The 18,123-nt window shown below is 36.4% G+C and overlaps 1 protein-coding gene across 3 annotated transcripts in view; it reads right to left on the bottom strand.

The window, feature by feature from the left end:
- TFEC (transcription factor EC) overlaps nt 1-18,123 on the bottom strand; it is an 88,827-nt gene that overhangs the window by 31,650 nt on the left and 39,054 nt on the right. For 2 of the 3 annotated variants that reach the window (XM_039726983.1, XM_039726985.1), the window contains exons 2-3: nt 8,051-8,296; nt 5,790-5,885 (exon numbers count right to left, since the gene is read on the bottom strand). In XM_039726983.1, the coding sequence (XP_039582917.1) occupies nt 5,790-5,885; nt 8,051-8,296 (342 nt within the window). Of the gene's footprint in view, nt 1-5,789; nt 5,886-8,050; nt 8,297-18,123 lie in introns of those variants that run through there. The other variant, XM_039726984.1, reaches the window with a different exon arrangement.

The following is an 18,123-nucleotide window of genomic DNA, read 5'->3' as shown; positions in this document are numbered from 1 at the left end:
CTCAATAGTTACTGACTGTTCCTTCTCCTTCATTTTTCTTTTTTGTTAAACTTGTAAATGATACCAGAGAGTGCTAGACAGAAGTTTATATACTTAGGTGAACTTTGATTCTTCCTTGGACTTTAAGACTAATCTAGTGTAGAATGTGATTGACAAAGCATTTTCATTGATGTTATGCAGCCTTTTCAAGTTAGCCAACCTAAGCAAATGAAGTTGTTAATGTTTACTCTGGCCCTTTCTCTAAAATGGTTTTGAACTTTAACAGATTTTATCATCTTATAAGGGTTGCCAAATTACATCAGTATTCACTAAATAAAAAGTACTTGTGATTATGCAGTAGGGGGATGCCTAGGTCAGCAATGCTACATGCACCTCTAGTGGAAAGCTGGTCTTACTTAATGACTGAATAATAGCAGCACTTGTTCAATAAAATACTTTGGAGTATGCCTACTTGAATTTCTTCTTTCTGTATGATTTCTGAGAATGGGACAGACAGCAGGTTTTGCAATCCGTCCAGATGGTCACCATCAATATTTAACAAATAATTAATACAAATACAAATTATTAATGTAATGACGAGAAACTGTGATCTCAAAGACCTTATAATAGCAGTGAGATTTTGCAGACAGAGTGAACTATGCTTTTCCTAATAAATAGTGTCTCCCTACAATCAAATGCAGAGTTCAGATTTAATCAGAATTTATACCAGCTGTAGTTAATAGAATCATAAAAATTAAAGAAGGAAAATATCTATCTGTCCTATCCAGATCTAACTTCTACTCCCTACCTGGTTTTTTTCCAAATGCCAAAGGAGCAAAACAAATACAAGCAAGCCCTGCAGTGACAGGATTTTCTCCACAAGCCCTTTTCCTGCAAGAGTGGCACAAGTGAAGCAATCCTACTGACTTGACTCCCAAGCCGACTGGAAATAAGCAGTAGCTCCCAATCTTGGTAGAACAGTGAATTATGAGTCTATGAAATGAAAGTGAAGCAGTGAAACCTCAGAAGATCCCTGAAGAGGTGACCCATTGCAAGGCACCACCTTTAGAGGGTATTGCCACCTTTCCCCTGGCCAGCTGTTTCTCACAGCTGGCACAACCCCTGACTTTCATCATGCCCAGGTGTTTTGGCTTCCTTTCTCTGGTACTGGGTTAATTCTTCTTTTCTCAACATTCTTGCTGCTAAGGTCATTCAAGGGGATAGTTTAAGAAAACATTTCTTAAATATTACAAATAAATCATAGTATCATAGAATGTTAATGGGTTGGTATGGACCTTAAAGACCATATGGTACCAACCCTCCCTGCCATGGGCAGGGACACCTCCACCCAAACCAGGTTACTCAAGGCCTTAATCAAGCCTGGCCTTGAACACTGCTGGGGTTGGGGCATTCACAACTTCCCTGGGCAACCCGTTCCAATGTCTCACCATCTCACAGTAAATAATTTCTTCCTACATCAGCAAAGAAACAGTTTTTTTCTTGGCTTTATTTGGTACTGGATGTGAGAAAAAATTGAATGAAAATGTTTTTTATGAAGTAGCTTTCCATTTTCTTACAATCTGAAATTAACTGCTCCATTTAGTTTAGTCATTCAGAATTGACTAGTCCAGCAACATGGAACTGAACTGATTCAACATACCAGCAGCTGGGCCTCTCCTGGTGGCTTTTTGAAATCCAATTTCATGGTAGTGCTGTGTCTGAAGCATTGCTCTGCAAATACTTCTTAGCTCTCATTGCCAGCCATCTAACTGCTACAGAGCCTCTCGCCACAGGCTTCTTCAAAATCAGTGCTGAAAGCTCATGTTTTGTGCACCAGAAAAAAAGACAACTTAGAATCCTTGAAAATGTTCACAAGATTAAATTATTTTTCTTGCTGATGCCACCCAGGTCTGTTCAAGAGAGGCCTGTGCCATTGCAGAACATTAACTTCCTCTCACTTTATTCTCATTCCAGTCAACCACTCAACCAGTCTCAACCAGTCAAACTCCCAATGCATTTGCCATAAGTTTTAGTGGACTGCATGTCAAGTAGTGAGCAATATCCCAGTTGTACAGTGATTATTTGGACTGCAACAGTTATTTCTGAATGAAAGTACTGGTAAATTACCAACTGTTTTTATACAGATCTCCATTGTGGTTGCTAGATTACTGGGTTTACTGGTGAGTCCTAGGGCTGTATATGTATATATCAAAACAAAACAACATTTAGTACAAAGAAGTGATTCATAAGATCACATGCTGTTAAATCACACCTTGAAAAGCACAATGATCCGATTTTTTAACTTTGCTCTTTCCTCTCTTCTCTGTGACTAATGCTCTGAACATCTGCTTTAATATGTTTCTTAAATTCTTTTCATTTACTAATATTAAACACAGTGTAGAGCAGAGCTTTTTACTACCTGCCCTAAACTATAAATGATGGTGTAATACACACTTTGTATTAACAGACTTAAACATCTACACTTCCTGTGCTCTGAACATTTGGAAGTACTAATATATTTTAAATTCACTACAGAATGTTAAATAGATTGTAAGGATTTTGAATAAGAATCAACTTCTGATAAGTATTTACTTTTCAAATATCTGTCACCATATCTGACCTACATGACAGTAATTTACTTCTAAAACTCACTTATATATTATTTGTTTCATTTTTTAAATTATATATTTCATTTTTTAAATGATTCTTATACTGTCAGGAACAAACCTGCTGCTCCTAATATGATACTTAGAGAAAAAATATTGTCTTATAATAAACAAATACTCTGCTGTCTGTTAATTAAAATTTCCTAAAACTAAATTATTACAACAAGGAAAAATGACTTTAAATTGATACCATCTTCAATGATGTCTTTTTTTAGTTAAATCTTACCTTCTCCATAATGAACAAACAGTTGTCATTACATGATAGTTCATAAGAATAGTTATGATTTTATTTGTTATGCTTTATGAACAAAGATATAATTTGTTTTACAAATTCTTTCAGAGGAATCAAGACCTCTTGCATGCAGGGAAAACTAGTCTACATTTTAAATGAACTTCTAAAAGATTGTTATAAAAGTAGGTTTCTGCCATTAGGGTATTCTGAAGAGCAGTAGAAAGACAGCCAGAATACTCCCTAGTTTAAGCAATTCTTAAGTGACCACCCAAAACCAGACAGTTTCATTAAATTATAAATTTGAGTCCAAACACAAGCCAGATAATCCACCCCTCAGAAGCTGTAATTATTTTAATGAGAGATGGAGGAATGTTCTTATTTTCACTTCTCTGATTCTACTAATGCATAACTGTAATTCATTAATTCAGGGTCAGACAATGAGCCTTTGAGCAATTATTCACATGAGTGGTCTCACAGAATTCAATGTCTTCATTTAATGTGCCATTAAAATGGTACATGGGTGCATTTAACTGAAGTAAACATGAGTTCACTGCAACACACAACAGGTTGCACCGTAAAAAGTGGAAAAATTGCTCAGCCACTGAGTAAGCCATCGAGAACAGTGAGACAGAAAAATGGCATCATGAATTTATCCTTTTCAATAAAAGATTTTGCTGAAAAACTACATGAGCCTTTTACTGCATTCTGAAAACCAAGTCAGCCCATTTCAGAATTTCACTGATTACTCTGCACAGTTTGCAAAATCAAGACAATCCCATTTAAGGAAAGTCTAAAAAGAATTCTAGAAATACTTAGGAATTATGCTGGAGAATTTTAAAGAGAAAGCAAAAATCAGTCAGATACAGAGGCAACTCAGTGTCACCTGTAATGTCACTTACTGCATGATTGTGTCAGACACCACAGCAGGCACCTTGTGCAGATGTCAGGGCTACTATGGGTCCTTGCTGAAGTGCAGGACAAACCAAGCACATCTCAGGGAAATTAGGTGTTCTCCCATTCTTGATCAAGCCTCCTAGTCCAATATTCTTGTAATACATACATGTTTGGCTCAGATAAAGAAATTTCTTTATGAAAAACTAGATATAGAAAAATTATTTTCTACCTACATCTCTATCTTTTTCTATTGCACAGCTTATGACCAAAATTTGCTGGCAGATTTAGGATGTTGCCTGAAAGATGGCTTAAAACCAAGTGGTATGAGCTAAATGCCTGAGATCATCTTCATATGGCCAATTCTTTTGTATATTTTTAAAGTACACAATTCTAAAAGAGAAAACAGCAGAAACAGAGGCACCACTCAATTTCCTCACACCGATGCAGTTTGCTTCCCTTGATGAAGGCAGGCTTTATTTTTCCGCAGTACTGAACAGAGCAATTTGGAAATTTGTGCTACTCCCTGACTTACCTCGCAGCCTGCTGCTTTCCTCAGCACAAATGAAAATCCAAAGACTATTACTTGTCCCAGAGGCACTTCAAGAGTCCCAGATCTTTGCAAATATAATACCATCAAGGTCTAAAAGACATTGCATATTTCCTTCCTCATCAAGAGTAAGGTACTCAATAAATTTTAGAGACAAATGTCCTTCAAGGCTGAAGATAAGGGCTAATGAACCTGGAATTAGGACAGATTAACAGCATCCGATTTTAAAAGGTTTTGAAGGGAGTATGACTTCAACCCAAAACCCAGAATTCATGCCTCTCATCCCCATCCCACACTATCATACGAGAAATTATCCTCCCCTGCCTCACATTAATTTGAGCCAAAATATTAATTCACTCCCCAGGGACCATTTCTTTGCTATGTTCTGTACAGACATATGTGTAAATCAGTCCAGTTGCAACAGTTCTGTAGCTGGCATGCAAATAGCAGGTGTTCATGGAAATGTTAATTGGCATTAATGCTGGACTGTACAATGGGCAACAGAGGAGAGTAGAGGTCTTGTCTCCTAAGGTAGTTTTGGGGCGAGGGAAGTTCTGTAAATCGGAAAAAATATGTTCCTCCAGAGGGCGATAAAGAGGAAGCACCTGTGTGTATTCTGATGTGCCCTTGGTGGATTGTCAAAGCCTGTGACAACCCTTCTGCCCTCCCCAGGGTGAAGTTCCCTTTTACCAGTGTACAGTTTAAAGCCCATAGGACAAACAGATCTGGACATCAGCTAGGGCAGTAAGGACAACATATATCCTCCTGGAAAGTGCATTACAGGTACTGATATGTATTACTTTCATAAATAATAGCATTCTATGTGGTTTTGTGTCCAGAAAAGCTCCATCCTTCCTCTTCAAATATGTAATATATATGGAAACATAAATAGCCTTTGTTAGTCCTCTCACATTTATTCACAAAGAGACATCATAAAATTGACGTTTGTTACATTAATTCTTGTGAAGAAGTAACATTCCTCTTATTTGTCCTTGAAATTATTCAACTAAATGCCACTTGTCTGTATGAAAATCCAGAACTAGAGCCTTGCTTCAAGATAAGGCACTGGAGAAACCACTGTACCATAGAAACTATTACACGAGGATGTTTTGAAATTCTTTTAGTTGAGGTAGAAGGATCTTCAAGCAAGGCTTTAAACAGCCTTCTGGAGTCCAGAGGCTTTTTATCCTTATTATTTTTAGCACTGCACCAACATCAGTAACTCCAATGGGTTATGCACCAGACATTTCACTGGGCTAGAACCCCAAATGCTATTCAGACCACTTAAAATAATCGTGTCCCACCACACTGATGCCCTTTTCTGTAATAATTATTGACAAAAAGGCAATCAGCTGAAGAGAAAGGAGAACAGTCCACTGATACTATTCCTTAATCTCTGAACTGTGATGTGCTTGAATCACTCAAAGCTTTCTAGTATAAAAAGCAAGATGAAATTCAACAAAATACTTACAGTTCTTTGCATTAGTAAAGGAGTTTCAGAACAACCTATCCCTTCATCATTAAAATTTGATTCCATATTGATTATGTCTTCAATAACTTCTTCCATCTGATAAAATAATATTTTAAGACAAATCAGTACAAATAATAATGGAAAATATTATTTTTAAAATATAGAGGAATTCATCTTGAATATCTATTACAGCAATAAAACAACTTCAGAAGATTATATCTTACAATTCAAACAATTCAAACAATTCTATACAATATTCACATTTTTTACTTCTTGTGAAAACAGTTGTGGTTTATCAAGATACATCTTTCTCTTAAACACCAGCCCATGCCAGTATTTAACCCCTTATTGCAGGACCTTGGGCAGATGACAGGAGTGCATTGTTAAGCTGTAACTGCGACCTGTCATCTTGACCAAATGTGTCACATCCACAGTGCATTGCTGCATTGGTGCAGGAAGCCTGAAAGGAACCTGTGGTTCTGCACTGGTATGAGTCACTCAGGGTTTGGTGTTACATGCTGCCCTCTTGGGCAGGTAGAGGTTTCTTTGTTTTCCTTGTTAATTTTTCTTTAATTGTAAGATATACACTGGATACTGTTCCAGACAGCCTTCTGGTCACACTTTTGATCTAATCTGAGCCAAAACTGCTGAGGCAGATGGAATAACTCAATAATTACTAGGTATGAAACAATAAGTACTTTGAAGGCTTATAGATACACATAGATTTGGACAAAGTGCAACATGAGATTTCAATGATAATTATGGTCTGATTCCATTCACAATAAAATTTTGGGAGAGATCCCATGATAAGGATGTCACTTTTAACTCTACTATCTGCAGCTTTTGGAAGCTGAAGAAATTGTAGATGGTCCTGTGCAATAAAAGTATCACAAAGACATGGGACCTTTCAACACAGACATTTTTGACCACGTGGCCTAGCACTGCTCATACATTCATTCCTCTCCCTCTCTAAAACCAGAGAACACAGAACTACTGTGCCAGCAGTTGTGCCCAGACTTATCTAGGAAAGCACTATCAGGGGCAAAATCATACCAAGAAATGCTGGCAATTAAGCGATATGAAAGAGTGCAATTTACTGCACCAACCTGGGTATTGGCTCTGTATTATTTGCTGATATATCTATAGCCTACTCTCAACCACAGGGCACACCCACATTAAGAAATTCCACCGTGACAGTCATCCATCCCCCTGAGTCAGAGCAGATATTGTCGAAATCATTGCAAAGCTGCCAGGATCATCCCAGTGCCAGGTATCACCCTCCCGTCTTCACCAGGACGGAGAGTAGTACAGGGCAGGCTCCTGATCAGACCCAAAATGCCTGAGAGCAGTTTCAGCACACTGCACTTTGCCAGCATGGACGTGGTCACATAGATGTCCACAAAGGCCATTTAAAATATCATTTTAAAGTAGTTCCAGCAATCCATAAACCTGACTTAAAATGTCAGTTGTCAATGCAGAAGGAATGGAGAGGCCCCAGATGAACTCTCCAGGAAGCTTTATGGGCTCCCTCATGCTTATCTATGTTAGGTCCAAATGCTTGAATGAGTCATGGTGTATTTGTAAGATTCTTCTGTTCTATTAAAGCACAAGACATAAAGCATCTCCATTTCTCATGTCTGTAGGAATTCCCCTCTTACCCAATAAACAGTCTCTTTTGAAGTCTATTGAAGTATTAAAAGCCATAATGACCTACCTCTCATACTGGCTAAGAATCTGGTATTGTATTATAGCTGAACCTCTATTAAAATCAATGGTGGTACTAAAGTTAGCATATCTTTGCCAATTTACTCAAGATAACCCACATAAAAATATAGCAGCTAACTGAAAAATGAATGAGTGATTTTTTTCAATTATGTATTGAAGGTGATCTGTATTTAACATTTTTTATGCAGCTAGGTTAATACCTTCAGACAGAACAACTGCCATCTGGAAAAAGGATGTTTTTCTTTGCAAAGTGCATATTCAGAAAATGTACAGCAACGTATGATGTATATGTAAAAAGATGCAACAATACATTTTATCTGGCAGCAGCCTAAAAGCTTGATCCTGCAGTAAGCTATTCACAGGCACACGAGGGAACAACCCACATAACTCAAAAGGATACAGAAAGCAAGTGCCATAACCCCTCGAAAGTTAAGAAAGTCATGTCTTGCCCACTTCTAGTGCAGGGTGGGTGATGTAACATTTTTATGGAAGTAGACAGAGCCCAGTTCCCCTTTCTTTACCCAGCTCTGTCCTACCGCATTTTCGTGTTGGCTGCCGAGGGCCAGCAGCTTGGTGACAGGGCTGTGCGGAGCGCTGCTGGCTGGTGGCATGTGCGCGCTGCGCAGGACAGAGCTCGCTCCCACCGGCTGGACCGCGTGAGACTGGGACAGCGAGAGGGGCTGGCTGCACAGCTTGGCATCGAGGGTCACGTACTGCTTCACCTGGTGCCTCTGGCTCTGCTGTACGTGGTATCTAGACTGATTGTCCAAGTGTGTTTGTACCTGGGAAGGAATAGAAATAATTGCTGAAGTTTCAAGGTGTTAGTATCAGTATTTGTACATATGCTCACTTAAAAATATTTCAAATCAATAGATTCAGATTTAATAACATTTGGATAGAATGATTAAATTTTTTTCAGTTTTACACACTTACACATTTTTTTATTTCTTTACTATTTTCCCCTTATGCAGCTGAACAAACTCCGAATAATTATAAAGAAAAACAGCATTAGAAAAGATATCCATGTTCCTGAGAAACGAGCTCCGAATAATTATAAAGAAAAACAGCATTAGAACAGCATTCCTGAGAAATGACCAGAAATATGCTACACATTTTTCTCAATTAAAAGTGATCTTTCTTGAGATCACTGCAGTCAAATCCACAAGCATATAGGAACTCTAAAATTAATATTGACTCTTCTGTACATGAAAGAGTAAATAAATGCACAGAGAAATATCATCCAACCAATTTTAAATAATAGCAGCTGTAGACATTCATTCACACCTCAATCCACAATTGTCTCATCTGGTGATAAGTACAGTCACTAAAATGAGGCATTTCTGTACTTTGGCAATAGAGTCCAAGCTGTAGTTCTGAATGCCTGCTCACTATCCACAAGCTTCTTGAAGCGCCTCTTGAGGACAGATCACTTTTTTAGTGGATTGGGCTTCATAAATTGAGTGGTCATGCCAAAATATCTGATTGAGTAAGACTTTGGGCCATCCTTTGACTATAGAGATTGACAGTTGCTACTTCAAACAGCTCCCATTTCAGATCAATGTCACATTCCTGGAATTTAACTACCAGAGGAGCACTGCACACAAACACCTTACTGTCATTTCAGCCCTGTGGCTCTCTTCTCTTCCTATGGCATGACTGGTAACAAATGTCGTATCATAAATTTTTCTCAAGTGGCCTCTGTAAGTGCGATCAATATTTGTTAAATAATAACAAAAATTGCTTTGAAAACGTTGAGGACTTTATTCAGAAAAATATTTAGTCATTTAAGCAAACTTCTTTTTGAGTCCCCTAAAATACATAAGTAGAGATAGATAGCCATAAAAGCAAATTTCATTTGAAGAAGTCATGTTTTCATACAAATTGCAGTACCTACTTTGTTTTTAATCATTATAGTATAATTTTAATTATGTTTCTTTAAACTAGTTTTCCATTCATGTAAAAAGACTAAGCCATGCAGTAATAAATATGAGATTAATTATTTTTATGTAAACTCTAAAGTTATTAAATAAAATTGCATTAAAATATTGGTATAAAATCCTAAATAGACTGTTTGTATTTTCCCCTGATTTATGTCAGGAAGGTATGCATAATATATGTTTGCAAAAATTTAATGTATATTTGGGATTTACTCACATAATTGTCTTAACTTAGATTTTTGTGATAGTTTTAGAAAGTTCATAATACACTGTTAGTTTAAGCTCTGAATTATCATGTGTAAGGACACATGTAAAATCATAAATAATTCAGATACTTATGCATCTTTTTAGTCCTTCACACTTAAGCTCATATTGAAAATTAAATACTCAAGCATTTTCTTAAATGATAATCCAATGAAATCTATCACATGCCAGTTTAACCATAATATTATATCTGGGCAAACTCAAATATATTAAGGGAAAACAAATATGTCCCATTGGATGGCTGGAGGAAGGATTCTCTGTACACCGTCACTGTCTGCTGCTCTTTCAGAAACACCCATGGACAATTCATGATTGAGCTGGACTCTCGCTCACAGACTGAATCCACACAAAGTGACCTTACCCAGAGCCCTGCAGTACCTAAACTGATGGAGATCTCTTTCCAGCAGTGCAGAACTCTGCAGTCAACAGCTTTGCAAACACAGACCTTTATGTAGCATAAATGGGAGTTGGATCAACACACAGGTGACAATTGCATTTACTGCATTTCACCCCTTACTAATTTTTTATCTTTAACAAAGCTGATGAACCCTTTGTAACGAGCAATGAATTTCTGACATAGAATTTCTACTGGCCTACCTGAAGCATAAAATCAAAAATATCATATACCTTCAAATCAAATGGGAAACAAGAAAATTGCAGTGTCCAAGATCTATACTACTTTGTTTTCAATGTGTTTTTAATAAGGAATTGTTATAGGTCTGCTACAAGAAAACTGCTGAAAAGTCAATGGCTTGCTTTCTTTTTCCTCTGGGCCCCAGATTACTAGTGGCAGACCAAAATCTCTGCATCCTGTTTTCTTAGTGAACCACCACAGGGCCATCCCACTGGACAAAGGGAAGATCTCTGTAAGACATTCAGCTAACTGCTGATTAGGTAAAAAACAGCTTATCAGAAGTGCTTATTTAGTATGATAATCTTTCAGTGATTATATCCTGTTCTGAACTTACGCAGGCAGAAAAAGAAATAAAGCTTTGCTGACAGGATCTGTGTTGCTGTGGTTTTGCAAACCTCTCCACCCTTTTACTGTGCCAGTTACAGTCATTGCAAAGCAGAATCTTTGAGGTTAAAAATAGATCTATGCCCAGATTTTTATCTTTATATATTCTAAATAAGTCTTAATACTCACTGTTAAAATAAAGCACTTTTTAAACTCAAACCACAATGTAAAGACAAAGCAGAATGGGAAATCTATTTCTATAATTATATTGTTAATGTACAATAAAAGTGGGGTGGGGGGAGGGGAAATTCATACCATGAGAAAGGAATATTGAGATTGAAAGTCAAGCTTGCTAAACATAGAACTTATTTTTAAAACTGTGCATGTATGAACTAGGAGTAAAAACTTGAATCCTCATAATTTTATAGAACCAAATCATACAGTGTCGCATTTTTAAGTATTACTTAAAATTATTTATTCTCCATTGGGATGTTGCATGATTTCTCTTATCAGTGGTATGAAGGTCAGTTTCAACTTAGATTTACTGAATATTGCAGATGACTTTAACACCTTTAGGTAAGTATTACAAAAATTGCAAATGCTAAACTTTGACCTGATTTTGAGTTTCTTTTCAATGATGCACAAGGAGCAGTTAAGCACTGGCACACGCAGTTGCCCTGAGAAGCTGTGGAATCTCCATCCTTGGAGATTGTCAACACTTTTCTGGATAAGGACCTGAGAACTTGAAGAAGTGAAAGAAATCTAAAAACAGACAGGGAAATTTGAATTGATAGTCTATACATCGACACTATAAAAAACCATTATCAAGTCTCGTGAAAAAAGGATGGTGTCAGGTTAGAAGTTCACTGAAATAAATACAAAAAAGCAAAAGACTGAAAGATCAATTCCACATAAAGTAATCTCACAAGTAAAATAACCAAGATCAACATAGACTTAGCTGCTTAGAGACCTTAATCATGGGTATGTTTTAGATCCACAAAACATAATTCTTCTCAAAAAAAAAAAAAAAAAAAAAATTTAAAAAATTTCTCCAGAGTGGAAGAATTTTTATCAGACCAATTTTTCAATTCAGAATATTTTGAGGAATTCCCATAATCTGTGACAATATTTTACCAGAGTTTATGAGTTTATGTGAGATTGAGATCTTGATGCTGATGCACATTTTCCTGCCACAACAGTCTGAATATAGGGTTTCTTTTTTTTTTTTTTGTCTCTGTGGGTCAATTAATATTTAATTTTTTGTTTAAAGCAGACAAGCATAAGGGAAGGCCCTGAAATGGCTTTCAGGATAGTGCATCCAATAATCTGGCACATCTGGGGAATCTGAGTTCACATCTGTGACAAAAATTAAGCAGTGTGATTTGATAAAGCAGATATTCTACCTCTCAGCAGACCATTTTCTATTAAATGCCTTTCTGCCCATCCTATTGTTTTGTGAGATTGATGGCCTTGCTTGTTAGTATGCCTGATTTCTAGGAATCTCTTGCAAAAAATAGGCACTCAGTGACCACCTAATGATCCAGACTCTGACTCAGACAAACCTCAGACACAGCCCAGGACTTAGTGTTGTTCTACTGGTACATCTGCAGTAGCCCGTGGTGTAGACCCTTACCTGGCCCTTCCTGCCAAGTGCTCCTGATACCACATCAGCAAAGTGTAACAAGGCGATAACTTGTGCAGATGAAGTGCTGGTTCTCCTCCCAGCCATTGCCTTGCAGCAGCTGTAGCCATGTACTTTAAATGCTAATTATCTAAGATTATCTGAGGAACGAAGGACAGCATAAAATCTAGCAGTTAATAGATTATCCACTCCCTTCTATGCACTGCTTTTGCATAATATCTGGCTTCCCTAAACACAGTGAATTTAAAGTATAATCAGAACCAGAAACTTCAAGCATGAAGGGAATCAAAAGCATCCAAAACAAATGCAAATATTATAACTCCATCAGTTCTACAATGCCAACGCAGAAATTAAGACTTTGAGATGGGTTTTGTAATCCAGAAAAAGATCCCAATGCACAGGAAACTGACTGAACTATTTCTATTTTATATCTCACTGACAAGCCAGTTCTGGGAACAAGAACATAACAGCCTTTCAGAATTACAGATGCATATTCAGACTTCTTCAATTGTTCTTTCTAATTTGAGCACACATCATCATGTTGTAACACTGCAGTACAGTTGTGTAACATCTTTTCCCATATTCACACTAAGTTTGCTTTCATTTTTAATATGTTGCACAATGGCATAGACTTTCAGTTGTTTATTTACATAAACTGTTTTACTTCACAATTTGCTGAATTTTTCTTCTGCTAGTAAAAGAATATATAGCATGTCAAAATTAAGAAAAAATACCTATTATGGGGACCTAAAGAAGGAATGAACAATGCCATGGATATTCCATTAAGCAGCAGTGCTGCATCTTTCTTGGTGTTCCACTAAGAGCAAGCAGGTGACATCTGTATTCCCAAACTGCTTAGCCCAATGTCATTCCCGAGAGAAATAATAGGAAAACTGAAAGAGATTCAATTAATAAATTATTAAAATATAGGAATATAATTAATGCTAGTCAACATAGTTCTGTGCAAAATAAGCCTTGTCAAACAAATCTACTTCTGCTCTTTGATGAGATTTTAAGTTAGGTTGCCAAAGGTAACCATGTAGGTATAATACACTTCAACTTTTGTGTGCCTTTTGACTTAGTATCACTCAATATTCTAATTAAAAATATAGCAGTGCAGAGTATCAATAAAGCATGTTTTAACTGGATTAAGTGTTGGCTGACGGACACGCATAAAAGAGTGATCAGCAAAGGCTTGGCATCAGAAAGAAGGGCTCTTCAGTCTTGTATTACTCAATTTTACCATCAGTGATTTGGGATTAATAAAAAATAAAACAAACTAAAAAGCATAAATATTTTTAGACTAGTGTTCCTAGTCAAAGTAATACAAATCTGCATAGACTGGAGGAAGAAATATAGGATGCAGCAATGAAGTAAACACCTCAAGCAATGAGTCTGTAAAGAACTTGGGGTCATAACAAGCCAGCAACTCACCAGGAATGTCCCACTAACTCTATAGAAAGAAAGGAAAAATGCATAAAGAAGGCAGTGAAGGAGCCTGGCTTTACTCTGGTTTTTTTATGGCTCAGGAGAGATTAATAATAGAAGCCCAAAAATATTTCTACCCTAATATTTTTGAAACACTGTTGAAAAGTACCAAGTATGTAGAAAAGAACTATGAAAGTAATTGAAGACTGAGAAAAAGATATTTCAATGAAAGCTTAAAGAACTTAAAGAAGTTCAGTTATGTTCTTGTTGTCAGTTTGTGAAAAAAATTGTGAAATTCATGGGACATACTGAATGTGAAAGCTAGCACAAAAAGTGTGTTAGGAGCCACTAGCCACATATTGAAGTGAGACATAGGAGAAATTGTGTGCATAAAGAGTGAAGTACTCAAAAGGAAGTGCTCTAACTACTGTTTTCTTCAAACAAACTCTTGATGACTTTCTGGGAGTGCTAGAGTGTCCAAATTCAAGGTATACTTTTATCAAACATATTCCGAACTCAAAACTGAGTACTAAGGTAATAACCGAATGCAATACAAAAGTCCATGATTTTAGAAGAATTAGAATGAGAGATCTAATAAGTCTTGCTGAGTTTAGATTTTATGGGGTTTTGGACCTGAGAGCTGGCTATTTTAATGGTAATATTTGATATAAATTAACTCTGAATTTAACAAATGCTTAAACATTTGCTACAAAATAATATGCTTAAAGATGATTATAGTATATTGGACAGAACTCAGCAGACTTCATTGAAGTTTGCCATTTATACTGGATATTAATTTGTTTCAGTGTTTTTAATAGCTTTTGAAGAAAAATTTTTCACCCTGATAGGATTGCATCATTCATCATCAATCCTGAACACAACACCTCTCTGCAAATGAGTGATGGGACTTCATGTTCTTTTCAGCCACTGTACTAGAAAATAAGCATTTAATTATCCACTCTTAATTATTAAAATGTTCTGTAAGTACCCAAAAAATTTAATTCCATTTTAAGATAAGAAACACAGTCACAACACAGACTATTTTTGCTCCGTATCTTAGGACTTTCAAATGTATTTTAAAGGTTAGGGAAAAAACACATTTTTAGTTATGAAATAATCCTTTTTAACATCTATTACAAATGAATATCAGTTGTTTGTTTCTCCTGCTCTCTTTGTTAAACTTTTTGAGGAAAAAATATTAGTAAAATTATTTAATAATAAAATGAAAATTCAATTTAACTTAGGAATTATACACTTCTGTTCTATCCCAAAGACTATCACCAAATACTGTAGCTGTTCACTTTAATGTTTAGTTTATAAAAGCATGTGTGATTATGCCAATTAATTACTTAAGCTAAACACAGTAATTAATTTTTAAATGTGATTTTTCCTATAGGAACTTTGATCTGACTAGATGAGACCTTCCTATTAATATGCATGAAGAAAGAACACAAAAGACATGTAGTCTAGAAACTTACAGCTATGTTTTGTTGATGCCTTACAGTAGCTTTCAATATAAGAAAATATTCTCCTGTGACTCTAATGCACTATTTTTCCTTTATTTAACCTTTGGCATCATATTCATGAGGAACTTGTGAATATTCTTTCAAGGCTGAAGGGACTGAAGAAGAAACATTTAAAAGTTCATTGACAAAGACCATCTCTTCAACAATGACTAATTCTTGTGTCTTTTGGCATCTCAGCATCTAAAAATAGATGATAAAGGTGGGGTAGGGTGGGAAATTGGAAATTCTCCATCTCACTTCCAAGTATTATGAAAAGCAAGAGGAATGTGGGAGCAAAACAACTGCAAAACAGACTTTTCAGAAATCAGTGCTGGGTAAGAAAACTTTCTTTGCACAGCATAGGCAGTGTTTCTCTCAGGAGGAGAAAGGCAGCAGAGCTCTCAGGGCTGTGGCTAATAGAAGCTAGATCTTATAGCTATCCATTTCCTGACAAATCCCCATGCAGGCACTGGGATTTTGATAACATTTCCCCATTGTGGCATTCTCTAGCACTCACTGAACATTGATGGAGCTCAGTCCTTTCAGGTATTCCTCTGTGCTAACCTCCTTGTGCAATCAGAAATGAGTTGGGGGAAGCCAACTACCTGCACTGAGCAACTACAGAGACATTATCAAAGAGAGCACTTCCATTTGCACCCGTGTACCTGAGACACTCTTGGCTTCTTAATTGAACTCCTGCAGTTAAGATACACACAGCTCTGATGGTTCCTTATCCATCACCAGCTTGACTTCTGAAGAAAGGATCCCTAAGGTCTTAAGGCCAGCTTGTCATGTTTTAAAATAACAATGAGTCTCGATGACTTTGTGGTCTTCACTGGTAGAAAAGAATCAAGTTTTTAACATTGCACTATAAAAACATCTTATAAAGTTAAGCAAAGCAAACTACAGGAAGTACTTTTACAAAACCATCCCTTTGATTTAACTTGGAATTTAAGCTGAAAATCTAAACTGTGAATGAAACCAACCACTACAGGGAATAGGCCACACAAGCATAACAATGGCTCACAATCAAATTAAGAAACCCCAGCTAATATCCTTACTTTGACTCTGCACTGTGACCCTGTCCATGCTCTCACTGATTCATGAAATCTGTGAATATAATAAATCTTTAGTGTTCCAGTTCCTCTTTATTGTTGGTGTTATTACAGGACAGTGAATATTACTATAGCATTCAAGAATGAGAAGAAACTTTTTGTATGGAGAGCCACATTTAAAGAGCTAGGTCCTGATGCCTTTATTTAACTACTTGTCTCTGCCTCCAGAAGCTATTCAAATTAGGTCAGTTACTGAGTTGCTATTAAATGGAGAAGAGCATACCACAACCAGATTCAAGGAAAATCAATTTTGAATATAGAATACACAGTCATCTCCTTTTGAATTAAAAATGTTAGTATCAGTGAATTCCCATCAGTGTGTGTTGTTCAGTCCTTGAAGGAGAAACAAAATAGCAACATTGAAAGTTCTGTACTTGTCAACTCCAATGACTAGCACAGACCCATAGAAATTAGTTATAGCAGCATGTGAAATCTGTAACCAGAATGTTGTATTTTATTCAGCAGTTCAAGATTTTCTGGTAAGTGTCATACATCTAAAAAAATCTACACCAAAATATAGGACCCATAACACAGGCTAATACACAATCAGGAAAATTCTTGCAGACACAAAAATTATATTTTAATTTCAGCATTTTTAACCATTTAGCTTCCAATGAAAGTACTCAGGGAAAACAAAAGATGACTGTATTATGAACACCCATATAGTCTATTTTGTTATCTAGCTGTAAAATAGTAATATAGGTCTGACATTGGAGAAATGCAGTTGGTATATGTACTACATTTACGTGTAACTATAATTTTGAAATCCTTTGGTTTGTACTTTGATTTCTTATTTTTTTCATGTGGCAGCTATATTTTTTTTTCAATTCTATCTCACTTTAAAAGTTAAGAGAACTCATAAAGGAGTCAGCCTTAAAAAGTAAGAAGAAAGATCATCAAGTAACAATTTTGTCATTGTTTGCTGTGCACTTTTTCTGGCTCCCCAGACTTTTATCTTTTGAGATTAAGTGATGGCAGTAATATCCCTCTTGTTCAGTTACATCCAGCAAAACAGTCCTTGAAGCTAGAACAGCTGGAACTAAAAGGTGTATTTTCCTGGTATGTAAAGATATGGACATCAATGTAATATGGTAGAAAAGTACTGATGGTAAAACTGTAAGAGTAGAAATCAGTACTCTCACATTTGAGTGTGTGTCTGAGGGAGGAGTATGTTTTTTTGTCCTTACTTCTTCATTCCTTTGGACTCCATTGGTTTGGCAGTGCTAGCTGAAGAAAATGTCAAAGCCTGAACAAGTAAACTTACCTCTGGGGTGCTATTCTTTCACGAAAAATAAAGTTTTAAAAGTTTATTCATTTTGGATAAAATTGCTGGGTTTGCCTTGTTCTAATATGAAAGATTCATGAATGTATGCCAAGGGGACTACATCAACATCCTCAAAAAAAGAAGAATCTATTGGTTGAAAAGCATGGTCAATTTGTTGAAAGTGGTAACAATTTCGCCACCAGATGACAGCACTGCTTATTATTACCCTTTTTTTTGTGTGTGTGTGTGTGTGTTTCAGTCCTCCCTCATTTTGACAACAAACTGTAAAGAAATATTCACTCCCCAGCCCATGCACTGCAAGAGCAGAGGAAATAAAGCCAGTGCCATAAGGTGGTTTGGTGAGACAGTCGCATCAGGGAGGCTAATCTGTTGGACAAGATATTTTAAGCCTGTGAAGGGTTATAGCTTCTGTAAAGGCACAGAAAAAACTAGCTTCAGTCTGAGAAATGTGCCTTCTATTTCTATTTCCTCAGCC

Source organism: Passer montanus, unplaced genomic scaffold, assembly GCF_014805655.1.
Source record: "Passer montanus isolate IOZ18808 unplaced genomic scaffold, ASM1480565v1 scaffold6, whole genome shotgun sequence".
Classification (NCBI taxonomy): domain Eukaryota; kingdom Metazoa; phylum Chordata; class Aves; order Passeriformes; family Passeridae; genus Passer; species Passer montanus.
This window is presented reverse-complemented; position numbering and strand designations above follow the sequence as displayed.